Source organism: Ornithorhynchus anatinus, chromosome 1 (assembly GCF_004115215.2).
Source record: "Ornithorhynchus anatinus isolate Pmale09 chromosome 1, mOrnAna1.pri.v4, whole genome shotgun sequence".
Taxonomy (NCBI): domain Eukaryota; kingdom Metazoa; phylum Chordata; class Mammalia; order Monotremata; family Ornithorhynchidae; genus Ornithorhynchus; species Ornithorhynchus anatinus.
In genome coordinates, this window is record NC_041728.1 from 32,065,561 (window position 1) to 32,092,822 (window position 27,262).

General features: G+C 48.2%; 1 protein-coding gene across 2 annotated transcripts in view; it reads left to right on the plus strand.

Moving 5' to 3' along the window:
* FNTB (farnesyltransferase, CAAX box, beta) overlaps positions 1-26,758 on the plus strand; it is a 78,130-nt gene extending 51,372 nt beyond the window's left edge. Inside the window, exons 7-12 of one of the 2 annotated variants that reach the window (XM_029065405.2) lie at positions 583-669; positions 1,174-1,303; positions 8,842-8,971; positions 21,325-21,436; positions 22,924-23,038; positions 25,373-26,758. In XM_029065405.2, coding sequence (XP_028921238.1) covers positions 583-669; positions 1,174-1,303; positions 8,842-8,971; positions 21,325-21,436; positions 22,924-23,038; positions 25,373-25,507 — 709 coding nt within the window. In that variant the 3' untranslated portion in view covers positions 25,508-26,758. Of the gene's footprint in view, positions 1-582; positions 670-1,173; positions 1,304-8,838; positions 8,972-21,324; positions 21,437-22,923; positions 23,039-25,372 lie in introns of both variants that reach the window. The other variant, XM_029065396.1, reaches the window with a different exon arrangement.
* Positions 26,759-27,262: the final 504 nt, after the last annotated feature.

The window sequence follows — 27,262 nt, forward strand, 5'->3', positions numbered from 1 at the left end:
CAGCCCCTTTGTCCCCTGAAGGAATAGAGGAAAAGGATCATGGTACATGGAGACCCCAGCCCCAACCACTGTAAATCAGAGTATGGAACCTCCCGCTAGAGGAGGATTGGGGCTTTTAGTCAAGTAATGTCTGAACTAGAGGCTTGTGAAGCAGCACAGCCTAGTGGAAAGAGCATGGGGCTGGGAGTCAGAGAACTTGGATTCTAATCTCTGGGCAAGTCATTTCACCTTGCTGAGCCTCAGTTACCTTATCTGTAAAATGTCGATTAAGATTGTGAACCCCATGTGGGACATAGACTGTGTCCAACCTGATTAGCATGTACCCACTCCTGCACTTTAGTACGGTGCCTGGAGCACAGTGAGGACTTTTCTGTATTTTAGCTACCCGGGGGCATTATGTGTCCTCGGAAAAGCAGGGAAATCATCTAGACCTCTGGTTATGGAGACAGAGGGGAGAGAACCATTTACCTCTCATCTGGGGGAGTTGATGGAACCGTACCAGTCCAAGAGCCTGTCATCCACACAGTTCGAGGAGCTGCCTTGGAGTTGTTAACACTCGTCTCTGACTCTCTCTTTTTCCAGAAGTGCTTACTGTGCGGCATCGGTGGCCTCCCTGACCAACATCATTACACCCACACTCTTCGAGGGCACAGCTGAGTGGATAGCAAGGTGAGAAGCAGGAACCTTCTCTAATCTGGTCACTTTGAATGGATCGACCAGGCCCAGTACTAGCCAACCTAGACATAAGGAGCTCATGCCTCTGACTCGGTCTCTGGGAGTGATGTTTTGAACGCCACGTAAGCACCCCATATTGTTTGTTGAGCTCATGGGGATAAAGTGATCAGTTTATGTCTGGAAAGCTCTTGGAGTCCCTTAGAGGAAAGGCGTACTGAATTAAGGGGAAGAATATTAAGGTTGGACTCCATTCAAAGTGAAGTGTAGGAAGAAATTCAGACAACCATCCTTTTAGGTAGGATGGTAAAATGTTTCTCAGCTCAGTCCACACTCTTGAGTTGTTTGGCAGAAAAGTGTTAAATAACTGATGAAAACAAATGAGGAAACTACTATTTCGTCCCTAGCATTTTCACTTTATACAAAAGGGGAGACTCGGTTGGGTGCGGGTGTTTGCTTGTGCAGATTCCGATCAGCTGTTCTTTTGCCCATTCTCTGTAGGTGTCAGAACTGGGAAGGTGGAATTGGTGGCGTGCCAGGGATGGAAGCCCACGGCGGGTACACGTTCTGTGGGCTAGCGGCATTGGTCATCCTGAAGAAGGAGTGCTCTTTAAACCTCAAGTGTTTGCTAGTAAGTGCTCCCCTGGGTATGGACTCCATCCCAAAAAGGCGACCACTGCTGATTACTTTTAGTTCTTGGGTAGCTCCGGGAGGCTCTGTGAACTTGGACATCATGGGGAAGAGTGATCATTCATTCATTCATTCAATAGTATTTGGTGGCAAGTAGAGGAAGAGCTGCCCTACCAGGGGACTTGCCTTCTAGGGAGCCCTTAATCCCCTCTCCCTTCTCCCTCTCTGTTGTAAAGGGCAGAGGTAATGTTATGGCAACATTAACAGAACAGAGTAAAAAGATCAACCCCAGCCCTCCTGCCCAGACTCGGTGAATTAACTGAGGATTACATATCCGTCATCTATATTAATGTCAGCCTCCCCCTCTAGACTGTAAGCTTGTTGTGGGCAGGCAGCATGTCTACCAACTGTGTTATATCGGACTCTGCTCCATAAAATCGATGGATTGAGATTGAGGGAGAGCACTCTTGGATCATCCCTGGAAACCCCTTTCGACTCTCACACTTCCGTAATCAACGTCGATTTTTCCTCACGGTCTGGAAAAGATTGTCAGCTGTAGCCACGGTCTGTCTTATCCAGCTGGAGACCGGCTTTCTAATAAAAGGCACTAGTGATAGCTGCTGGAGACAGGCTCCTGTGCCGAATATGGTAGGGAGCTTTTTGAAACCCCAAACTGAATGACTTTACCACGTTTTAGTCCCCTTCATTTCCACGAGTGGTCTGAGGACAATCAAGGGGGCCATGTAACCACATCCTAAAGGTGACTCCTTCATTTGCCCCGGCCGTAATGAGTAGATTCGGAGCCCCGAGCGTGAGGTGAGCAGGCGGTCAGATTTGTAGATTGACCGAAGCGAAGTTTATGTAATCAGCCGAGACCGATGGTCAAACGCACCGTTGTAGTCTATAAGGGCCAGGCACACTCGAAATGCGACCAAGAGGCAGACCAGCTGGGGTGTGTTGTTACTGACCTTTTGCTCAACCCTCCCCGGAGATCCAGCCCCGAGCTTCCCGCTGTGCTTTCAACTGAACCAACGCTCAACTGTCACCACTCGGACCGTCCCCCTCGCCCTCTCACCGTCCGTCACGGTCTTAGGAGCCAGTCGAAGGCCCCCCGCTGCCATCTTCAACCATTCTTGGTTTGGGTGGCTTGACTCGGGGGGCAGATTTGAACCCGAGAATCAGCTCTGGGGCTCGAAAAGATTTCAGTTGAGATGAAAAATACAGCCCTGAAATTAAGTAGGCTAGGTGTAATGGAAATCAGCTTGTGGGCTAGGAAACATTTACATCGAGGTGGAAAATACAGTCCCCATCACTGAGGGCTTTCATTGTTTTGGTTTCGCTCTAGCTGAGTAGGTGCTAGGGAGGTTTCTTTGCTAGGATACGGGTTCAGTCCGGTATGTTTTCTGTGACATTTTAGATTGGCTTTGTTTTTGGCTTTTTTAACCTGCTTGCAAAACACGATTAGACCATTAATGTTCTTTGTTCTGGAAAAGAAGTAATAAGATGGTACAGGGTCCTCTTAAAGTAATTCCTCTTCTCCCACTCCCTTCTGCATCACCCTGACTTGCTCCCTTTATTCATCCCCCTTCCCAGCCCCACAGCACTTATGTCCGTATCTGTAATTTGTTTATATTAATTGTCTCCCTCTCTAGGCTGTAAACTCGTGGGCGGGGAGCGTGTCTGTTTATTGTTGTACTCTCCCAAATGCTCAGTACAGTGTTGTGCACACAGTAAGCACTAAATAAATATGACTGAATGAATGAATGGCAAAGGACAGTTGAAGGTTTAGCCATTAGGGTTGCAGAGTGCTATATATTAACTTGAATTTTCTGATTTCCCCAGCGGATCGTGGAATTCCACCCCTCCGTCTGAAAGGAAGGCTGACCCGAGCCATCCCAGACAGCTCTTTTGCTCTCATCCTAGTGATCTCCATTCAGAGTAAAAATCTAGGGTTGGAGTGCTATATATTAACCTGAATTTTCTGATTTCCCCAGCGGATTGTGGAATTGTGGAAAGGGAGGCGTCCCAGACAGCTCTTTTGCTCGCATCCCAGTGATCTCTTCCTATTCAGAGTATAGATCTAGGGACTCCTCTTATAGGAAAGCCGCTGCTCCTATATTTCATCATGACTAGAGCCAGTAAGTAGATTCAGTTCTCCAACATCGGAGCTTTAGTACCAAGCGGAGGTTAGGGATGGCGATATCTACTTTATAGGCCACTTGCAGTCATTCCTGAAAGACTATCTTGAGCCCGGCAGCTGTGTGTGTTCGTAAAGATTAGAACCGAGTGGGGAGTGAGGCATATCTTCGGTGAGGTTTGGGTGACCGACGCCAGGAGCCGCCTTGTAACTCCAGTCGGTCATTTGTATTTATTGAGTGCTTACTGTGGGCAGAGCACTGAACTAACTGCTTGGGAGAGTATAGCACAATAATAGACATGTTCCCTGCCCACAGCGAGTTTACAGTAATGGTTTAATTGCACCCTGATTAATTCTCTATTAGGGAGGTTAAAAGAAAATAGTCCAAATGAAGCTGATAAAACTCACAGGTTCTGCCTTTGGTTTTTGTTTGCTTTAGGGTATTTGTTAAGCGTTTACTACGTGTCGTGGACTGTACTAAGTGCTGGGGTAGAGACAAACCAATCAGGTTGGACACAGTCCATGTAACGATAATAATAATAATGGTAATTATGGCACTTATTAATCGCTTACTATGTGTCAAGCACTGTTCTAAGCCCTGGGGTAGATGCAAGGTAATCAGGTTGTCCCACCTGGGGCTCACAGTCTTAATCCCCATTTTACAGATGAGGTAACTGAGGCACAGAGAAGTTAGGTGTGTTCCACAGCAGACAAATGGCGGAGCCAGGATTAGAACCCATTCTTCTGTGACTCCCAAGCCCATGCTCTTTCCACTAAGCCACGCTGCTCCTCTGTACCACATGGGACTCACAGTCGTAATGCCCATTTTAGGAATGAAATAACTGAGGCACAGAGAAGTGAAGCGACTTGCCCTGTGTCACACAGCAGGCAAGTGGCAGAGCTGGGATTAGACGCCAGGGCCTTCTGACACCTAGGCTTGTGCTTCCAGTGTTCTTTCCATGCTGCTTCTCGGTCCTGCTGCTGATTTGCAGAAAGCCCTATTCCTAACACTTCCGCTTTCTATGGTGGTTGTTCGAGAATGGAACCAGGGAGCAATTAAAAGTATCTGAGAGGAGAGAAATGGAATGTGGTGAAAAAAGGATGTCTGGACAGTCGGAGCCTGAGTCGACAATCATTAGTTCCCTTAAAAATTACTTTTCCTGGTGAGCTTCCAGTTGCTTAGTAAGAAGTTTTGAAATCTCTTGCAAGCCTGCACACTCTGGTCCTCATCCCTGTCTGCACCGCTAAGGACTCTTGGGGAACCGTCATGAATCCTGGGTTCAAGAATTGTGAAAATGATGAATTAAAAATGAAGTTAGTAAACAGTGCGGCCTAGTGGAAAGAGCATCGGCACAGGAGTCCAACTACCTGGGTTCTCATCTCAGCTCCGCCACTCGCCTGCTGTGTAACCTTGGACAAGTCACCTAACTCCTCCGTACCTCAGTTTCCTCATCGGCAAAATGGGCTTCAATACCTGTTCTCCCCCTCCTTAGACTCTGAGCCCCATGTGGGTCCTGGTTATCTTGCATGTACCCCAGCACGTAGTAACGTGCTTGGGACCTAGTAAATGCCTGACAGACACCACAGTGATAATAATTATCATTATCAATAATAATAATCAGTATTTATTGAGCACCTGCTGCAGGCTGCAGGGAATAAAAGGCACACACTCACTTCTTCAAACTTAGGGGTGGTAAAGTCCTGTATGGACCCAGCCCAGCCTGCAGCTCTCAGATCTGTCCAGTATGCAGGCTGGGGGTGGAGCGGAGTCCTCTCCGCACTCTCCCCGGCCCTGCCGAAATCTGGCCAGCCGTGGCAGGACTGTGACCCGCCCCCGTGACTTCATGTGGGCCCCGCATTTCAGGCAGGGGTATACGTCTTGCCACGCGTACGGAGCAAGTTCTTGCCGGATGTTATTCTCCCGAGGGTAACAATACCAGATGCCCGTAGGAGCACCCCTTCTGGAGTCATGCCAGAGCCTTCACCTCACCTCATACTTCTTCCCTGGACCTGCTAAGCTGTCATAATAATAATAATGTTGGTATTTGTTAAGCGCTTACTATGTGCAGAGCACTGTTCTAAGCGTTAAGGGAGATACAGGGTAATCAGGTTGTCCTATGTGAGGCTCACAGTCCCCATTTTACAGATGAGGGAACTGAGGCACAGAGAAGTGAAGTGACTTGCCCACAGTTACACAGCTGACAAGCGGCAGAGCCGGAATTCGAACCCATGACCTCTGACTCCCAAGCCCGGGCTCTTTCCACTGAGCCACGCTGCTTCTGTTGTGACTCTGAACTGAGGGATGAGACATACATGGCACTTCATTTCTTACTAAGCGAGTATGCTGACACAAGACATGGTCCGTGCCCTACCTAACGAGGAAACTCTTTATTCGAGTAGGGTATTGCCGAGGTGTGGCCGAAATCTAGTCCCACATGAATCAGTCAGAAGAGAGGAAAGGGACCTGCACACACATTGCCCTCTGAAGGAAAAAAGCATCATCAAGAATTTGTAAGGTGACTGCCTGGTAAAGAAGGATTACCTAGGAAAAATAGTGCAGGGGTGGGGATGGGGGAATAGAGAGGTTGTCGACATAATAATAATGATGATGATGATTATGGTTCTTGCTGTGCGTTTGTGATGCGCCAGTCACCGAACTAAATACTGGGGTAGATTCAAGTTAATTAGGTCGGACACAGCCCCTTTCCCACGTGGAGCTCCCAGTGTAAGTGGGGAGGGAGAATAGGTATTGAATCCTTATTTACAGATGGGGAAATGGAGGCACAGAGAAGGGACGTGATTTGCTCAAAGTCACAAAGCAGTTGAGTGGCGGAGTCGGAATTAGAACCCAGGGCAGGAATTACCACTATGTACATAAAGTGCCACGGGTCTAGGATGGGGAAAGAACAAAGGGAACAAGTCAGGGTGATGCAGAAGGGAGTGGGAGAAGAGGAAACAGGGCTCAGTCAGGGAAGGCTTCTTGGAGGAGACGTATCTTCAGTAAGGCTTTGAAGTGGGGGAGGCTCATTATCTGTCGTATTTGAGGAGGGAGGGTGTTCCAGGTCAGAGACAGGATGTGGGCGAGGGGTCTGCGGTGAGAAAGACGAGAGCGAAGCACAGTGAGGAGGTTACCATTAGAGGAGCGAAGTGTGCGGGCTGGGTTGTAGTAGGAGAGTAGCATGATGAGGTTAGGAGGGGGCAAGGTGATGGACTCCTTTAAAGCCAATGATGAGGAGCTTCTGTTTGATGCGGAGATGGATGGGCAACCACTGAAGTTTTTTGAGAAGTGGGGAGATGTGTCCTGAAGATTTTTGTAGAAAAATGATCCGGGCAGCCGAGTGAAATATGGAATGGGGTGGGGAGAGACAGGAGGCCGGGAGGTCAGCAAGGAGGTCGATGCAGTAATCCAGGCAGGAGAGGATGAGTGACTGGATTAATGTCGTTGCAGTTTGGGTGGAGAGGAATGGGTGGATTTTAGCGATGCTTTGAAGGGGGGACCGACAGGATTTAGTGATGGATCGAATATGTGGGCTGAGTGAAAGAGAGGAGTCAAGGACAACGCCAAGGTTATGGTCTTGTGAGACAGAAAAGATGGTGGGGCCGTCTAACAGTGATGGGACGGTCGGGGGGAAGTGCTGTAGGGTTGGGGTTGTACTCCCAGGCCTGTAGTTTTCCTGTAGGCCACACTGCTTCTCTATATTCAACCCTTCCTTACATGCAACCCTCTGGGTGACCAGAGTAAGAAATCCTTCAGACCGTGGTAGCCAGTAGCATGGGTTAACTTGCTCAGTGACCCAGTGGGTTTTATTTCTTTGTCTCATATCGTGATTATTATGCTTCGGGGCTTTTGCCATTCGTTTTGGTTCCGTGGCTCAGCGACTAATGGTTTCAGACATCATGTTGCTAGGAAGAGAGTTTCTGAATGTCTCTTTTTATTTACATCCAGATCACACACCATCCTCACAAATTTGAATAATAGTAGTGATGCCTTGAGTTAAATAGAGCCCTTGTAGTTTTTCTTCAGTAGCATTTATTGAGGTCTTGTTATCTGTACTCCACATTTGGGAATCCCCAGTAAGAGAAGGAGATTCTGTCCCTGCTCTTAAAGACGTATGTTCTAATGGAGGAGACTGGCAGACAGAAATGAACTCCTTACCAATGGCTTTAAAGTTCTCCATCAGCTTGCCCCCTCCTACCTGACCTCATTGATTTCCAGCTACAACCCAGCCAGCACACTCCACTCCTGACACCAACCTATTCACTGTCTCAAGACCTTGCCTATCTTCCTACCAACCCTGTGCCTATCATCCTCCCTCTGGTCTGGAACTCCCTCCCTCTTCATATACAACAGACCAGCACTCTCCCTGCCTTCGAAGCCTTATTAAAATCACAGCTCCGCTACGAGCCCCTCCCGGATTGTGCTTTCTTCTCCCCTACTCCCTCTCCCTCCGTTTCGCTTGGATCTCTACCTTGTAATTGCTTAATTCTCAGCCCACCCACAGCACTGATATACATATCTGTAATTTATTTATATTAATGTTTCTCTCCACCTATAGGCTGTAAGCTCCTTATGGGCAGGGAACATGTCTGGTACTCCCCCAAGCTCATAGTACAGTGCTCTGCACAAGGTAAGTGCTCAGTAAATACCACCGATTCATTGATTAACACAACAGGAAGAAGAATAAAAGCAGTGGGCCCCGAAAAGCAGGCAAAAAATAAAAGAATAAGTGGAATAAACCATTATACAGTTGGGCGGCATTCCCATCCCCATCAGCTGTTTCAGTTTTATCCCCACAAGATCCCTCTAAGGAACGGAGAAGCATATAATATTTCATTTTACAGATGGAGAGACTGAGGCAGAGCGAGCGGTTAAGCGATTTGCTCAAGCTCTCACAGCAGCCCGGTAGCAGAGCTGGGACCAGAACCCAGGTCTCTAGATGCCCAGATCGTGCTCTTGCCACATCGTCATAAAGTTATACGAAGTTACACTGAATTATATGAAGTCACACTGAACCAACCCAGGCAATCGATCAGACGTGTACCAGGGAAGGAAGGAAAGCTCTTGTCTCCCGGGGTCCGTCTTGGCAGGAGGAGGCTCTTAGAATTTCTATTTCCCAGAGGTGAGGGAGAAGAGCTGTACCACTCAATCTCATTTTCCAAGAAAATAAGAAAATCTCACTACACAAACAGCCATGGAAAAGATGATTTCAGGCATTGGCTCTCCCGTGGTCTGTGGCCTCTCTGTTCTAAACCGAAAGCTTGTTGTGGGCAGGGAACGTGCTTCTGATTCGGTTGTTTGTACTCTCCCAAGTGCTTAGTACAGCGCTCTGCATAGAGTAAGCTCTCGACAACTAAGATTGATCGATCGGTGGATTGGTTTTGTTCACTCCTTTCTACAGCAGTGGGTGACGAGCCGACAGATGCGGTTTGAAGGTGGATTTCAGGGGCGCTGCAATAAGCTGGTGGATGGGTGTTACTCCTTCTGGCAGGCGGGATTGCTGCCGCTGCTCCATCGAGCTCTGCATGCCCAAGGTGAGTTTGAGGGGCGAACGGAGTGCCGAGCAAGAACGCGCGGACGACGGTGCCTGATTGCTCCCCGAGGTGGAAGCACCACACGGGTCTCTATCCTCCTAAGAACGCTTTCGCCTTCCTGGACCTGCTAGATCTGCTGTGCTAGACAGGCTGGGGATCGTCCAAGTGGGAGCCGGGCTTTGGTCCTGGGATTTGAAGGGATTCTCAGCCACCCTTTTTTATTATTATTATTATTTTAGTTTTATTAAGTGCTTACCAAGTGCCAAGCACTGTTCTGAGCATTGGGGTAGGTAGAAGGTAATCAGGTCAGGGACAGTCCACGGCCCGCGTAGGGCTCGGGGTCATAATCCCCGTTTTACAGATGAGATAACTGAGGCATGGAGAAGTGAAGCGGCTTGCCCGAGCTCACACAGCAGATAAGTGGCGGAGCTGGGGCTAGTACCCAGGTCCCTTCGACTCCCAGGACCGCGCTGGTCATGCTGCTTGGGACAGACTGTGTTCAACGACATCTTCTGGCAGAGATTCCGGGCTCCCCAGTGTGGCTCAGTGGAAAGAGCCCAGGCTTGGGAGTCAGAGGACGGGATTCTAATCCCGGCTCTGCCACTTGCCTGCTCTGTGACCTAGGGAAGTCACTTAACTTCTCAGTGAGCCTCAGTTCCCTCATCTGTAAAATGGGAATTAAATCCTACTCCCTCCTACCCAGACTGTGCGACCCATGTGGGACAGGGACTGTGTCCAACCCGATTATCTCGTATCTACCCCAGCTCTCAACAGAGTGCTTGTCAGATAGTAAATATTCAACAAGAACTATAATCATTATTATAAGTGCGAGCCAATCGAAATGAGCCGAGGCCAAGCAAAAGTGTCAAGACTCATTTTGGAGGGTGTGGGGGATGCTGTTTCATGGGAACAATTGTCCTGGGGGCTGCTGGGAATTGCAGTTCCAGGAGCCTGGGCAAAGCTGAGCATGTGCCCAGAAATGGCTCGTGTACCACAGGCCCATCCTACCTTCTCTTTTCCTCTACCCCAGGCTCCTGGAACAAAGAGGGAAAGGGCCCGCTGGAAGCTCGGGGAGCTCTCTGATCCAGTCTGATCAATCACCAGCTTCAGGGGAGCTCTCTGAACCGTTCTGACCAATCACAGGGCAGCTATTGTTGATATTTTGCTCACTTTAACGGTCGGGGTAGGTGCCCCGTCCCCTCTGTCGTGCTGGACCCCCACAGTGGCTAGGGATGCCTTTACTGATCAGTGTCAGGCATCAGCAGTTCTTTTCCACCATACTCGGAGCTGCTAACTGGCTCTGTCACAGATAAGCAGCATGGCCCGTGGAAATAATTCAGATGAGGGAGTCAGAGGTTCTGCCACCTGCCTGCTGTGTGACCTTGGGCAAGTGGCTCAACTTCTCTATACCTCATTTTCCTCAACTGTAAAATGGGGATACAGTACCTGTTCTCCTTCCTATTTGGGACAGGGACCATGTTCGTGCTGATTGATTTGTCTCCAGTCCAGAGCTTGGGATAGTACTTGATAATATAATAATGATGTTGGTATTTGTTAAGCGCTTACTATGTGCAGAGCACTGTTGTAAGCGCTGGGGTACATACAGGGTCATCAGGTTGTCCCACGTGAGGCTCACAGTCTTCATCCCCATTTTACAGATGAGGTAACTGAGGCACAGAGAAGTGAAATATCTTGCCCACAGTCACGCAGCTGACAAGTGGCAGATCCGGGATTCGAACCCGTGACCTCTGACTCCCAAGCCCAGGCTCTTTCCACTGAGCCATGCTGCTTCTCTAGTATAGTAAGTGCTATACCATAAAATACCATAAAAAGTCATTTAAAAAATAAAACAACCCAAAGGACACAACCCGTCCCAAGCCCCAGTGATATAGTATGGTTTGGGGTCCCTTGGAAGCTCAGGACTAAAGCTTGCAGCCCACGTGCAGAAAACCATTTGTGGGCAGAAGAGGAAAGGAAGGGAATTGTCTGGTGTCTATTATTATTATTATTATTGTTATTATTATTCTTGTTAAGCATGGACAGTGTTTCAAGGACTGTACTAAGTGCTGGGGTAGATCCAGGTTCATCAGGTCAGACACAGGTCCTGTCCCACAGTCCTTGGGGTTCCCAGTCTAAATAGGAAGGAGAACAAGCTTGAACCCCCATTTCACAGATGAGACCCAGAGAAGTTGTGCCATGGCCAAGATCACACGGCAGGCATATGGTAGAGTCAGGATGAGAACCCAGGTCCTCTGACTCCCAGGGCTAAAGAGGGCAGACAGTCAAAACCGTTAGGCGGGTTGCTGGAAATTGACCAAATACCCCTTCCCCTGGCTTTTATGATGAGTAAAGCTAGGGATTTCTTTTTAACTATACTGAACAAAACAAAGCCTTTCGAATTTCTTGTCCACAAAGAAAGGACTTTGGCTCCCCCGGCCCGCTCCTCCCAGTCTTAGTCATCCACATAAAAAGTGCCTCTTCATTGTAAATATTACATAGAAGAAACCCACATTTATGTCACAGTGGTGTCCCCGATTAGCTCTATCTCCCACCCTTGGTCAGGTCAGCTTTAGCATTTACGCTGGCACACTATCCCCATCAATCCCCTGGTACCGCACTCATTCGGCACACTTCGGCAAGAGCACTGTTGGATTTTAACACCAAGATTCCTTACAGCACTCTTACATTAAGGAATAGCATTTTGGCATGCTGTGAATATGCCCGGTGGGTGTCGGGCATAGCGTGGCCCCTGTATGCCAGTTGTGTTTAACATTGAAGTTGGTTTCCCCTCAGATACTTAGTAAAGAATGCCACAGTTTCAAATAGCGCAGCATAGTGAAACTCTGACGGGAAGTTTCAAGTGGATCTATAGTTGCCCTTCATATTCTAATTAGACACAACTGAAGTCCAGGGGTTGCCGAAAAACCAATGAGGGATCCACAGTCCGGGCCATGCAAACAATCACTTGGAGCAGAATGAAACAGCTGCAGGTCGTAAACATCGAAAGAGCTTAAATCTGGCAGTTAAACCAGATATGCCGAAGTGTCTGGACTGAGATGGGCATCAAATCAACATCTGCCAAGGTTTCTGGGAGGGCCGTCTGCTTCTGTATGTGTACCTGTATTAATATTTAATTGTTTAAATTCATCCTTTTTCGCCACTTGATCACTGTGTGCAGAGCACTGTGCTCCTTCCCTTATCTGGCCTGGAACACCCTCCCTCAAAGCCTTATTGAAGACCCATCTCCTCCAAGACTCCTTCCCAGACTGAGCCCCAGCTTTCCTCATCTCTCACTCCCTTCTGCGTCTCCCGGACTTTCTCCCTTTGCTCTTCCCCCGCTCCCAGCCCCACAGCGCTTATGTACGAATCTGTCATTAATTTATGTGTATCGATGTCTATCTTCCCCGCCTCTACACTCCAGATTCGTTGTGGGTGGAAAATGTGTCTGTTTCTTGTTGTATTGCACTCTCCCAAGCACTCTGCACACAGTAAGTTTTCAGTAAATACGACTGAATGAATGTCTGTCTTCCCCACTAGACTGTAACTCCTTGTGGGCAGAAGTGTCTACCAACTCTATTGTATCGTACTCTCCCCCCTGCTATCAACACAGTAAATGCCAAATAAAAATAATTGATTAAAATAAATTACAGATAGTAGAGGTGACTGACTATAAGGCTACATGCGTAAGTGGAAAGAGCACGAGCTTGGGAGTCAGAGGTCGTGGGTTCTAATCCCGGCCCCGAAACTTGTCAGTCGTGTGACTTTGGGCAAGTCACTTAGCCTTCCGTGCCTCAGTTACCTTATCTGTAAAATGGGGATTAAGAGTGTTAACCCCACGTGGGACAACCTGCTTTCCTCATATCTACCCCAGCACTTAAAACAGTGCTTGGCACATAGTAAGCGCTTAACAAATTATTAGTAAGTGCTGAAGGAATGGGAGGTAAGTACTGATTGCTTTGAGGATGGGACTAAGTGTGAAGATGAGGTAGGAGAGGGAAAATAGGGGAGATGAGAGGTTAATCAGGGAAGGTTTTCAGGAGGAGATAGGGGTTTCGGTAAGGCTTTGCAGATAGGGAGAGTGGTGGCCTGACAGATAGGAACGGGGTGGGGATTCCAGGCAGGAGAGAGGGCGTGAGCGAGGAGGCAACGGTGAGAGAAACAAGATAGATTGAGAGTGATTAGGCTGATGTAGAGGAATGAAGTGTGTGGGTTCGGTTGTAGTAGGAGATGGATGAAGCCAATGGGAGTTTCTTGTTGTTGGATTAGAGGTTTTTGAGGAATGGGGAGATATGCTTGTTGTAACACAGAAGCGAGGAAGCGGGATGGCCCAGATTTGCCGTTCATGTGGTAGATTTCTGGAACAAATTAATTGTTTCTCGGTCTTCCCTCCGAGAGAGAGGTGGTGCGGCTTGACAAGCTGCCAGAATCTTCAAGGGCGCTACTTGCTGACATTTTGCTTACCGTAACTCAAAGTTCTGAAAATTATTTACATGTGCTGAGTGTATGGAAAGATTCGGGCGTGATCTTCACTGTCTCCAACCTTTTTGAGTGACTGGCAAGAAGTCAGTGTCAATTAGGTGTAAAGAGGAAGTACATTTTCCTGCTTGGAATCAGCTCACCCGAGTGGGATGGTCTGTGAACAAGGGGAGCCCAGTGGTTGGGAAATGAGCTGGGAAAGTAGGAGGGCAGAGCACTTGCTTAAAACAGACAGGAGCTTAGTCCCAGCCTAATCCAGCCGGCTGACAAGGTGGTGTTTCTGCCCTTTGAAGGAAAACAGTACCGTCTGGAGAGGAATGAAGCCCTGGAAAATCTCTTTTCTAGGAGAAGCAGCGTGGCTCAGTGGAAAGAGCACGGGCTTTGGAGTCAGGGCTCATGAGTTTGAATCCCAGCTCTGCCACTTGTTGGCTGTGTGACTGTGGGCAAGTCACTTAACTTCTCTGTGCCTCAGTTCCCTCATCTGTAAAATGGGGATTAAAACTGTGAGCCCCACGTGGGACAACCTGATTCCCCTATGTCTACCCCAGCACTTAGAACAGTGCTCGGCACATAGTAAGCGCTTAACAAATACCAACAACATCTCTTTTCTGCTTCCATCTTTAATAATCTAATTGGCAAAAGGGTGAGGAGAGGGCATCAGGGGAGGCTGGACATGGTATGTCACAGCTGTTCCCCAGTTGTACCACCTGTAAAATGGAAGTCTTCGTGACCAAGGGCGAGACTTGTTCTTTCGTCTAGGGCAGTGCTCAAGCTTAGGATGATTGTACCTTTCAATCTGGCCAGAATGCTGTCGTTTTCTCTTGCAAAATGCATGACATCCTGGGGCCTTGCTGCTTTCCAGCTAAAGCTTAGGCTGCAAAGATTTGGCTTGGCTTAGATCCATCCAGACTGAGCTGAGCCCCATTGAAAATGGGGCCGGCCTGGGGCCTGCAGGGAGCTGGCATCCAAGCCCAGTTGTCCCCAAGGGCTCCTGGGGCTTCTTATTGCCCACAGGCATAACTCCACAGGTACTGGTGGACCACAGATGCAGAGCAGTCGGGGTTCTTCTTAGGGCAGGGTCATCTGGGACCCACACTTCAGAAGGTTGCCCTTCGCCCCGTACAAGTGACAGAACTGTTTGACTCTGGAGAGATCTACCGGTGCCCGGTAGGTTTGCTATGGGAGCCGGAAGGGAAGGGGTGGAGAGGGAAGCTGTTTCAGTAATGGAGCTGCTGTATCGCTTTCCACTAAGCAGGGCCTCTCCTGAAACTATCTCCCTCTTCTCAGGCCATCATCCCATCAGCGGTGTCCTGGATGTTCCCAACCTCAATCAGTCACTCGGTGGTAATAATAATTATTATGATTATGGTATTTGTTAAGCGCTTACTATGTGCCAGACATGCGAGCAAATCAGGTTGGACGAGGTCCCTGTCCCCCATGGGGTTCGCAGTCTCGATCCCCATTTTACAGATGAGGTAACTGAGGCAAAGAGAGGTGACTTACTCAAGGTCACACAGCAGACAAGTGGCGGAGCTGGGATTAGAACCCATGACCTTCCGACTCCTAGACCAGCGCTCTATCCACTCCACCATGCTGCTTCCCGTTGTGTTTTCATAAATACCATTATGCGGTTTTTCTTGAGCACTTGCTGTGGGCAGGGCACTGTGCTAAGCACTCCAGGAAGTACAGTACAACTGAGTTGATAGACATGACCCCTCCCTTCAAGGAGTTTACAGTCTCCCGGTGGAGACAGAGATTAAAATCAATTACACATTAACTTGGCCGTACTGGGATTCTGACCAGCGGGGTCGGAGAAGGAGGGCAGGGAGCCGAGGCTTTATTTTGGTTGTCCGGCTTCCATATTTTAGCCTCTTGGTTTCTTCCCGCATATCCTACTGTCCTCAGAGAGGCTTAGTAGGAAATGGAGCAGAACAGCTATTTGGAAGAGAGAAAAGTGCTCTCTAAATGCCCAGAAATAAGTTAGGGCCCTTTGAAGGCCAACAGATACGTTCTGAAATGAGCTCTGTTTAAGCCAAGTCAGCATTTGTGAACAACTGTTTCAGCAGGGAATTAGAGGATGCAGTCCAAACCTCTCCACCCAACTTCCTATTGAGAATATTCGGGGAGTTAGCTCATGCTTTTTTGATGCTTAATGCTTCTCTTAGGGATGTTTGCTTGGGGATGCCCATTTCTCATTTGGAGCGTGGAGGTGGGTGACTTTGAGATGGAGCTTTGAGAGGTGCAATTACGCTACTGGTGGGGGACAGCAAGTGAAGAGAAAACCTAATAGCAGGAGACCCAGCCAGTTGCTCTGAGGTAAACTGAAATGGGGGCTTTTAGCCCTCAATACATCAGAACTTCAAAATATGTGAAATAGCGGTGGACAGTTAGGAGATGTTAGCCAAAGACAGATCAGCCTGGCACGTGAAAATCTACAGTGAGATGACTTTGTAGAAGCAGTCTTCTGGAAAATCTTGACATTTAATCACAGCACTCACGTACTGTTGTTTCTCCCTACCCGTAATTTATTTGGTGTCTGTCCTGCTGGATCGTGTGAGGGCAGGGAACATGTCTCAGTATCAATCAAATGATCAATCGATCAATGCTATTTATTGAGTGCTTACTGGGTGCAGAGCACTGTACTAGGTACTGGGGAGAGTTCGGTGCCAAAGAGTTGGTAGACACGTTCTCTGCCCACAGTGAGCTTACAGTCTTGAGGGAGAGACACATTAATAAAAGTAAGTAATATATAATTTAAAGACATGTCCCCAAGTGCTGTGGGGTTGAGGGTGGGGCAGTTATCAAATGCCCAGAGGTCACAGATTGAGATTCAGTGCATATCGATTAGTCATATTTATTGAGAAGTATTTATGGGAGAAGCAGCGTGGCATAGTGGTTAGAGCCCAGGCCTGGAAGTCAAAGGGTCATGGGTTCTAATCCTGGCTCCACCACTTGTCTGCTGTGTGACCTTGGGCAAGGCACTTCACTTCTCTGTGCATCAGTGACCTCATCTGTAAAATGGGAATTGAGACCGTGAGCCCCATGTGGGACAGGGACTGTGTCCAACCCGATTTGCTTGTATCCCCCCCAGGGCTTAGAACAGTGCCTGGCACACAGTAAGCACTTGACAAATATCACAATTATTATTATTATTATTATCATTATTGAGCATCTACTGTGAGCAGAACATTATACTAATTCCATGGGTGAGTATAGTAGTGAGCAGACCCCATCCCTGCCCCCAAGGAATTGAATTTACGATCTAGCGGGGAGAGAGACACTAAAATAATTTAAGATCGGAGGAGGAAGAAAGATAAATAGTGATTAAGTAATAGGATGTACAGAAGGTCCAGGGTCATCATGAGTATATTTTAATGTCTGTCTCCCCCTCTAGACTGTAAGTTCCCTGAGGGCAGGGATCATGTTTACTAACTCTATAGTAGTGTACTCTCCCAAGTGCTTAGTATGTTGCTCTGCACACAGTAAGGTCAATAAATACCACTGATTAATTAGAGAAGCAGTGTGTCCTAATGGGTAGAGTCATAAGACCTGGGTTTTCATCCTGGCTCCGCATCTTGTCCGCTGTGTGACCTTGGGCAAATCAATTCACTTCTCTGTGTCTCAGTTACCTCATCTGTAAAATGGGGATTAAGACTGTGAACCCCATAAGGAACATGGACTGTGTCCAACCTGATTAGCTCGTATCTACTCCAGCGCACAGTACAGCGCCTGGCATGTTGTTCGTGCTTAGCAAATACATTTAAAAAAAAATGGTGGGAGAGGAGGAGAAGATGAGGAAAAGGTCATCGATTCTTTCATGTGGCTTCTTGGTCCTGAAGTCTTTCCCACCTTTATGGGAATAGAAGGTTTTGATGTGTGATTTCCAAGTGTGTAGTGTAGACATAGGAACCCTATGAATCCAAACTTACCTGCTTCAGAAATAGTCTGTGATTACACATTCTTCCCAGGCATTCACACCAAAGGCAAACTCATGACTCTACCCAAATCTACATCTCCAGCCCTGATCTCTCTCCCTCTCTGCAGTCTCGCATCTCCTACTGCTTTCAAGACATCTCTACTTGGATGTCCTCCCGTCACCTCAAGCTTAACACGTCCAGAACGGAACTCCTCATCTTCCCACCCAAACCCTGTCCGCCCCCGACTTTCCCATCACTCTAGACGGACCACCATTCTTCCTGTCTCACAAGCTCATAACCTTGGCGTTATCCTTGACTCCTCTCTCTCATTCAACCCACTATTCAATCCATCACTAAGTCTTGTCGATCCCATTTTCACAACATCGCTGAAATCTTCCCTTCCCTCTCCACCCAAACTTCTACCACATTAATATAGTCATTTATCTTGTGCCGCCTTGATTACCGTATCAGCTCCTGGCCAACCTCCCCACCTCCTGTCTCTCCCCACTCCAGTCCCTACTTCACTCTGCTGTGCCTGGACCATTTTTCTAAAAAAATGTCCAGAACTCTTCTCCTCACTCCTCAAGAACCTCAAGGGGTTGCCCAACCAACCTCCCCAACAGACAAAAACTCCTCACCATTGCCTTGAAAGCAGGCAGTCACCTTGCTTGCTCCTACTTCATCTCATTACTCTCCTACCACAACACAGTCCACACACTTTACTCCTCTAATGTTAATCTCACTCTTCCTTGATCTCTATCTCGCCTCTGACCCCTCGCCCCACTTCCCGCCTCTGGCCTGGAGCACCCTCCCTCCTCAAATCTGACAGACTCTCTCTCCCCTCCTTCTGCTTCAAAGCCTTATTGAAGGCACATCTCCAAGAGGCTTTTCCTGACTAAGGCCTCCTTTCCCACTCCCTTCTGCGTCGTCCTGACTTGCTCCTTTATTCGTCCCCTCTCCCAGCCCAACAGCACTTATGTACATATTTGTAATTTATTTATATTTAAGTTGGTCTCCCCCTCTAGACCAACGCTGTGGGCAAGAGATGTGTGTGCGTATTGTTTTAGTGTACTCTCCCAAGCTCTTATGTACAATGCAGTGCACACAGTAAGTGCTCAGTAAATATGACTGAATGAAAGAATGAATGAATGAATGTCAAGATAGATGAGAATGAAGTACAGTGAGTAGGTTGGCAATTAGAGAAGCAAAGTGAACCTATTGGGTTGCAGTAGGAAATCAGCAAAGTAAGATTGGAGGGGATCGAGTCCTTTAAAGCCAATGGACAGGAGTTTCTGTTTGATGTGAGGTAGATGGGCAACAAATGGAGGTTTTTGAGCAGTTGGGAAATATGAACTGAACATTTTTCTGGAAAAACGATGCGGGCAGCAGAGGGAAACATAGATTGGAGTGGAGAGACACAGGAGGCAGGGAGGTCAGCAAGGAGGCTGGTACAGTAGTCAAGGTAGCATAGGAAAAGTGCTTGGATTGGTATAGTAGCAATTTTGATGGAGAGGAAAGGGTGGATTTTAGCAGTATTGTGGAAATAAAACTGACAGGATCTGGTGACAGATTGTATATGTGTTTTGAAAGAGAGAGATTAATCAAGGATAATGCCAAGGTTACGGGCCTGGTAGACAGGGAGGATGGTGGTGCTGACCACAGAGAGGGGAAGTCAGGGAGAGGACAGTGTTTGTTTTTGATGTGTTAAGTTTGAGGTTCAAAGGTACATCCAGGGAGAGATGTCCTGAAGGCAGGAGGAAATCTGAGACGACAGAGGAGAGATCGGGGCCGGAGATGTAGATTTGGGAATCATCTGCCTTAGAGATGGTAATTGAAGCCATGGGAGTGAATGAGTTCTCCAAGGAAGAGTCTCCAACCTACAATCTATTACTTTTCACAGTTAGGGAGCGAGAAGCAGCCAAAGAGCTAGAGGGAGAACCATGAGAGGGTGGTGTCTGAAAAACTAAGATTAGATAGTGTTCCCAGGAGAAGGGCAAGGTCTACAAAGAAGGACAAGTGAAGTGTCAACAATCCATGATGATAGTGGTCAGAATTAGTGAATAAACAGTACTAGGAAGGTGAAGCTTGTAGGCTCCTCACTTTTCCTCACCACCCCCCACCACCCTCCAAACTATATTGTAAACTCCTTGAAGGCAGGGATTGCATCCTCTTGCTCTTTTATGGAAGCAGCATGACATAGTGGCTAGAGCACGGGTCCGGGAGTCAGGAGGTAATGGGTTCTGATCCCGGCTCCACCGCTTGTCTGCTGTGTGACCCTTGACAAGTCGCTTCACTTCTCTGGGCCTCAGTTCCCTCCATTGTAAAATGGGGATTGAGACTGTGAGCTCTATGTGGGACAGGGACTGCGTCCGACCCCATACGCTCGTATCCGTCTCAGCGCTGCGTACAGTGCCTGGCTCATAGTAAGTGCTTAACAAATACCATGATTGTTATTATTATTATTATGATTGTGCTCGCTGATATGCCGTGGTGTGAAGTGTTTCTGAGGATGATTGTCTCATCACCGTCAGGCGTGATAGGTATTAGGCATCTTCCTATCTTCTTCAAATGAATATGAAATGTACTCATGAAAATGGTCTGGTTTGGAATTGTTGGGTGTTTATAATAATAATAATAATAATAATAATGTTGGTATTTGTTAAGTGCTTTCTATGTGCAGAGCACTGTTCTAAGCACTGGGGTAGATACAGGGTAATCAGGTTGTCCCATGTGAGGCTCACAGTCTTAATCCCCATTTTACCGATGAGGTAACTGAGGCATAGAGAAGTGAAGTGACTTGCCCACAGTCACACAGCTGACAAGTAGCAGAGCCGGAATTCAAACCCATGACCTCTGACCCCGAAGCCCAGGCTCTTTCCACTGGGCCACGCTGCTGTCATTATTAATAATAATAATGATGGATTTTGTTAAGTCCATACTATGTGCCGTGCACTGTACTAAGCGCTGGGGTAGATGCAGGATAATCAGGTCCCCATTTTGTAGATGAGGGAACCGAGGCACAGAGACATGCAGTGACTCGTCCAAGGCCACACAGCAGACAGGTGATAGAGCTGGGATTAGAACTCAAGTCCTCTGACTTCCAGGCCCCTGCTCATTTCACTAGGCCACACTGCTTCCCTATTAATGATCGTAGACCAGAAACCCAGGGAGAAATTCCTGAAGAATTCTGAGGCCCGAGTGGCTGTGGAGAAGGAGAGCTAAATGACCGAGCCAATGGCTGGGGAACAGTAAGCGGGATAGACTCTCCCATTAACCCAGAGGGAGTAGGAACGCCACCAGAGTTCATTCTGTTGAGTTTGTTCCGGGCCTCAAGAGAATATGATTGAAACTGAAGCTGAGGAAAAGGAGGAATGGCCAAGGTCATCATGAGTGTATTTTAATGTCTTTCTCCCCCGCTAGACTATAAGTTCCTTGAGGACTGGGATCATGTTTACCAACTTTATCATAGTATATTCTCCCAGGTGCTTAGTATGGTACTCTGCTCAATAAATACCATTGATTAATTAGAGCAGCAGTGTGGCCTAATAGTTAGAGCACGGGCCTAGGAGTCAGAGGACCTGGGTTTTAATTCCAGCTCCCCCGCTTGTCTGCTGGGTGACCTTGGGCAAATGACTTCACTTCTCTGGGCCTCAGCTCCCTCATCTATAAAACGGGGATTAAGACCGTGAGCTCCAGGGGGGATATGGCCCATTTCCAGCCTGATTAGCGTGTATCTACCTCAGTCCTTAATACAGGGCCTGGCAAATGGTAAGTATATAACAAGTACCATTTAAAAAAAAAAGTGTGATGACTTGAGCTACCATTTTAGAGGTAAGTCCAGGAGATGGGGGGGACTGTGGGGAACTCAATAAGAAAGAGGACCATATATTAACATTCCTCTGCAGGGTTAGCCAGACCTTATGCTCAGCCGGCCGACCCTTGTCCTCTTCTGTTCAACAGGTGATCCTGCCCTGAGCATGAGCCGCTGGATGTTTCATCAGCAGGCCCTGCAGGAGTACATTCTCCTCTGCTGCCAGTGTCCTGCAGGAGGGCTTCTGGATAAACCTGGCAAGTGAGTACCATCCACTCCAGCCAAGGGAAAGTGGGAGAAGGGAGTCCAGGAGGACACATATGGGTGTGGATGGGAAGGTCAGAGATGTGTTACGAGCTCTCCAGAGGCCACCTCTGCTTCGGTTGGCCGGGGGTGCTCGAGGGACTTTACCGCAGATCCCCCACTGGGCAAAGTAGTCTTCCTCGAGCAGGGGAGCCTCTTTTTGGGACTCCTTCCTCTCGCCACTCATGTTGATTCCCACTTCTGACTGTCTATCTCCTCATCCCTACCCAGGGGACAGAAACGGAGACCCCCAAGCTTAGTTTTCTGGAGGATATAAGACCGGTTCAATTCCCACAAGCGTGGCTTAGGGTTCAAAAACCTCTGGTAGACATTGTGCCCTGACAATTACAGGAGACAGAAATGGTTGAAAGGAAATGATTCCTTTTTGAACTAGAGTGAAAAGGGAAATCAAACAGGAACCCTGTCTCTCTAGCCAGGAGCCAAGGGAAGTTGCCCACTAGGCCAGGAGTGGCCCATCATCGAATGGGGGAGTTGTGTTTTTAGAAGAAAATGGGCTGTGAAGCCCAAGTGGAACAGGAGTTACTCCAATCAGATTAACTTGTATCTACCACAGAGCTTAGAACAGTGTTTAACATATAGCAAGTGCTTTACAAAAATGATAACAGTAATAATTTGAAAATCAGACTGTTAGCAATGACTCCTTTCCTGGGAAGCTGCCTCTCAATACCATGCACCAGAGAGGGCTACAGAAACAGACCGTAAAATGTGAGCTCCTGCCGGAGGGGGTCGGAGGATTGGGCTTTGTTCAAAAAACCGGGGCTTAGAGTGGGAAATTCTGAGAACTGCGTGGGGACACGTAATATTGAGGAGGGGAGGGGTGGGAAGACTTCTACAGATGGTAATCCTCTCTGCTTGTGTGTGTTGGGTGGGGAGGTTGATATTAATTGTGAGCTATTTCTGGACTTTGAGGCTTTTCCTATGAGGTTGGATCAGAGTCGGAAAGCTCAAGGGATTATTCCTGTTGGCACTCTTCCTCCCTGGCGCTGAGAGAAGCCAAGTGGAAAGTGCATAGTACTGGGAGTCAGGAGATTCATTCATTCAGTCATTCTTTCAGCCGTATTTATTGAGCGCTTACTATGTGCAGAGCACCATACTAAGCGCTTGGAATGTACAGTTCGGCAACAGATAGACGATCTCTGCCTGACAATGGGCGGGAGATTCAAGTTCTAGTGCCAGCTCCACTTGCTAGGCCAAGTCGCTTAACTTCTCTGTGCCTTAGTTCCTCTTCTATAAAACCTAGATTCGCTAGCTGGACTCTCTCCTTTAGATGTGAGCCCCAAGGGGGACATGGGCTAGGTCTGATATGATGATGTGTATCTACCTCAGCTCCTAGCCCAGTGCTTGACACGTGGTAAGCACATAACAAATATAGTTGTTTTTGTGATCTTTAGAAGTCCCTGCTCAGAGATGCTTCTTCTCTCTAGGTCACGAGACTTCTACCACACCTGCTATTGCCTGAGCGGCTTGTCCATAGCCCAGCACTTTGGCAGTGGAGATATCCTGCGTGATGTGGTGTTGGGGGTGCCGGAGAACCGTTTGGTAAGGCTGTCGTTGGGGCTTGGGAGGAAGAGGAGATCGGAAGGGGAAGGGTCAGGCAGCTGGGCTGGGAGTACGGTAACCATTTCTGTTGAGAAGGTGGCCCCTTCTGGCCTATTCCTAACCAATCTCGGGCCCACAGCACTTATGTACACGTCCCTCATTTATTTGTGTTAATATCTGCCTCCCTTCTGGCCTGTAGGCTTGTTGTGGGCAGGGAACGTATCTACCAGTTCTGTTGTACTGAACTCTCCCAAGCGCTTAGCACAGTGCTCTGCACATAGAAAGCACTCCCAGCCTCAAAGAATTCCACTGATTGATTGCTCACTCCCAGCCTCACAGAGTCCTCACTTTGGACTGAGATAGTTGAGCTCCTGGAGCTCAGGCGGTAGGATCGGCTATGGCTTGTTCTTCAGTTCATTCATTAATTCAGTCGTGTTTATTGAGCGCTTACTGAAGTGAGCACTTGGGATAGTACAATACAACCCTAAAAAGACACGTTCCCTGCCCACAACGAGTTTACAGTCTAGAGGTGGGGAGACAGATATTAATATAAATAAATTACAAATACATACGTAAGTGCTGTGGGGCTGGAAATGGGGATGAACAAAGGGAGGAAGTCGGGGCAACACAGAAGGGGGTGGAAGAAGAAGAAATGGGGATTTAGTCAGAGAAGGCTTCTTGGAGGAGATGTACCCTCAGTAAGGCTTTGAAGGGGGGAGAGTAATTGTCAGATTTGAGAAGGATGGACATTCCAGGACAGAGGCAGGACGTGGGCAAGGGTCCGGTGGCGTGATAGACAAGCTCAAGGCACAGTGAGAAGGTTAGCATTAGAGGAGTGAGGTGTGAGGGTTGAGTTGTACTAGGAGAGTTGCGAGGTGAAGTAGGAGGGGGCAAGGTGATTAAGTGCTTTTAAGCCAGTGGTGAGGAGTTTTTGATGCAGAGGTGGATGGGCAACTACTGGAGTTTCTTGAGGAGTGGGGAAGCATGTCCTGAATGTTTCTGTTGAAAAATGGCCCAGGCAGCAGAGTGAAGGGGGAGAGACAGAAGACTGGGAGTCAGCAAGGAGACTGATGCAGTAATCCAGGCGGCATAGGATAGGTGACTGTATTACCACAGTAGCACTTTGGATGGAGAGGAAAGGGCGGATTTAGCGATGTCGTGAAGGTGGGACCGACAAAACTTAGTGATGGATTGAATGTATGGGTTAAATGAGAGAGAGGAGTCAAGGATAATGCCAGGGTTATGGGCTTGTGAGGCAGGAAGGATGGTGGTACCATCTACAGTGAAGGGAAAGTGAGGGGGCGGATAGGGTTTGGGTGGGAAGATGAGGAGTTCCGTTTTGGACATGTTAAGCTTGAGGTAATGGGAGGAAATCCAAGTAGAGATGTCTTGAAGACAGGAGGAGATGCGAGACTGCAGAGAGGGAGAGAGATCAGGGCTGGAGTTGTAGATTTGGATATCATCCACAAAGAGGTGGTAGTTGAAGCCATGGGAGCGAATGAGTTCTCCATGGGAATCGACTTAGATGGAGAATAGAAGGGGACCTAGAAGGTGTTCTTCTCTCACCCCTAAAGTCTCTCTTTTGAGGGGGTTTCGTTCATTCATTCACTCGTATTTATTGAGTGCTTACTGTGTACTGAGCGCATGGGCAAGTACAATACACCAGTAAACAGACACATTCCCCGCCCACAACGAGCAGGTTCACAGCAGATTTTCTCACCCGCTTTAAAAATGGCAGGGGTCAGGGCTGGATAAAGTCAGGGCTGCAGGAGAGTCAGAGCTCTGTGAGTGGTTGGCTTCAGCTTGGGTTTGTTCCTGAGCTCTGCCCCACCTCATCCTGCTCTCTCTCTCCCTCCCTTCCCAGGGCAATCCTAATTGACCATCCTACGCAGGCAGATCAGAGGCAGCAAACTGTCAGCCAAGCTCCATTTAGGTCAAAGGCAAGCAGAGTCCTCAGGACTTTTGGGGTGACCTCGGTCAGGTCTTCCTAGAAGGCACCCCTGGGAGACCATTCATGAGTTTGCCTTTAATGGGACGACTGTGCAGTCACAGTCCATTTTTGAACTTAAAATGTAATTGTCACTTCCCTAACAGTGAAACCAAAAATTAGACCCAGATCCCTTATTGCGGAAATGTACACGAGAGCAGGGAAAGATCCATAAAGGAACCCAGTGAGACCCACTGAAGCCTCATCCAGTCCCATCCCCATCCTGGCTTCTTCCCTTCGGCGATCCTCGAAGAGCTAGCCCTCCTGGAAGAACTTTAGCATGGCGTGAAATCCAGTCCTCGAATCGGGTGCTAATGGCCTGGATATCTCCCTCTCTCCTTCTGCAGCATCCCACTCATCCCGTGTACAACATAGGACCGGATAAAGTGGTCCACGCTGTTATGCACTTCCTGAAGAAGCCAGTCCCTCACCTTGAGGAGGCGGCGACAGCTACAGCCAAGAACGTTACTGCTGCCAACTAGAAAGCACTATTTCTCTACCCACTCGTCCCGGAGTTCTGTACTCTCTCCTTATCTCCCTTTCTCTTCCTCTCTCTCCATCATCCTTTCTCTCTCCTTTTGATAACACAATGCCTAAGTCTTGGAGATGTTCCAACCGATTCTTGAAAGCCTAGGGGCTTGCCCAGTCCAAAACCCTCCATCCAGTAGTGGTGGGGCCTGGGGGAGCAGTGCACGCTGGGGAGATAGTTGCCGTCTATCCTGCCAACACCTCAGCCAGAACTGGTGATGAGTACAAATATTTTGGCATCTGATCCAGTTGCTGCTGCGACTAAGTCACCAAAAGGAGATGCTCGTCCAGCCTGGGGCAGACAGAAGTCCTCTAGGGTCTGTTGAGACAAGTCCCCTGGAAATCGTGCATGTGGGATTCCAGTTAAACCTGGACTGGAGTGTGATTCTACAGTGCCCCACTACTCTGCTCCACCCTTCCTCTCTCTCTCCCTTTATCTCTTCCTCTCTCTCTCTCCCCCTCTTCCCCTCTCTGTTTTTCTCGGGTAAGCGGGAGATAGGCAAGTAGAGAGTGAGGGACCTTGTGGGTATAACTCAACTGAAAAAAGGCCACAAAGGACCTGGAGCTTGGGCAATCCTGGTCCTGGGAAGCCAGCTTCAGGTCGAGAGGCCAAAGGAAGAGAGTCACTACTCATCCCGGGCCTCAATAGCTCTTCGGTAGCCCTTTGGCTCCTGGAGGGCCATTGATGTGGGCCAGCTGGGGGGCCATCCCAAGGATAAGATTTCTTTCCTTATCCTTGTATTAACACTACTAAATATCTCACCATAACTGACTCAGGATTCACCCACTGGCTCCCAGAGACAAAAACTTCCAAACAGGTGGATGACTCCTACTAAATCAGGCTAGAAAATCTTGTCGTTGAGAGAGCCTCTGATGCAAAGAGAATCTGAGTTGGTTACCCTCTTGCATTGAGAGAAGTTTAGTCACCTAGTTTGGGACAATATCCAACTCTAACTAGGTTTCTCTGATTAAGCTGTATGTGAGACTGAGGAATAATTCCATTGCTAACATGACAGTGGGATTCAGAGAATTACTGACTCGGCTTCTCCGAGTGGAAGCCTGTGTGGACGGTTGGGAGATGCCCAGTGAGTGTCTTTTGCTTTCAAATTCAGAACAGTTGTTGCCTCTAGTAGCCTATTGCTTTGGATTAAAGAGCTGTGTATTACTTCTTTTAGGTAATAAAAAAAGTTCCATTTTCACCATGACTGTGCCTACTTCTTGGCAGCTACAGAGACTTCCTTGGAAATGCCCCGCGCAGCCAGAGGCTGTGGGAGACAGTAGCTGCAGAGCTGGGCCGCAGGCCTCTGGTACCTGATCTTTGTAAGCTCCTTGAGTAGTAATAATAATTACGGTGTTTGTAAAGCGCTTACTATGTGCCAAGCACTGTTCTAAGTGCTGGGGTAGATATAGGGTAATTAGGTTGTCCCACGTGGGCCTCACACTTTTAATCCCCATTTTACAAGTGAGGTAACTGAGGCACAGAGAAGTTAAGTGTCTTGCCCAAGGTCCCACAGCAGACAAGTGGCGGAGCCTGGATTAGAATCCATGTCCTCTGACTCCCAAGCCCGTGGTCTTTCCACTAAGCCACGCAAACACTAAGAGAGCATAAGGACTAAAAACAAAGCTCAGTAGGGGACTGTGGCTCCAGGAGCCAAATTCGGGCTCCTAACGGCTCCCGGGCCTGTGGCTGCTTTTCTCTGTCCTGCTGG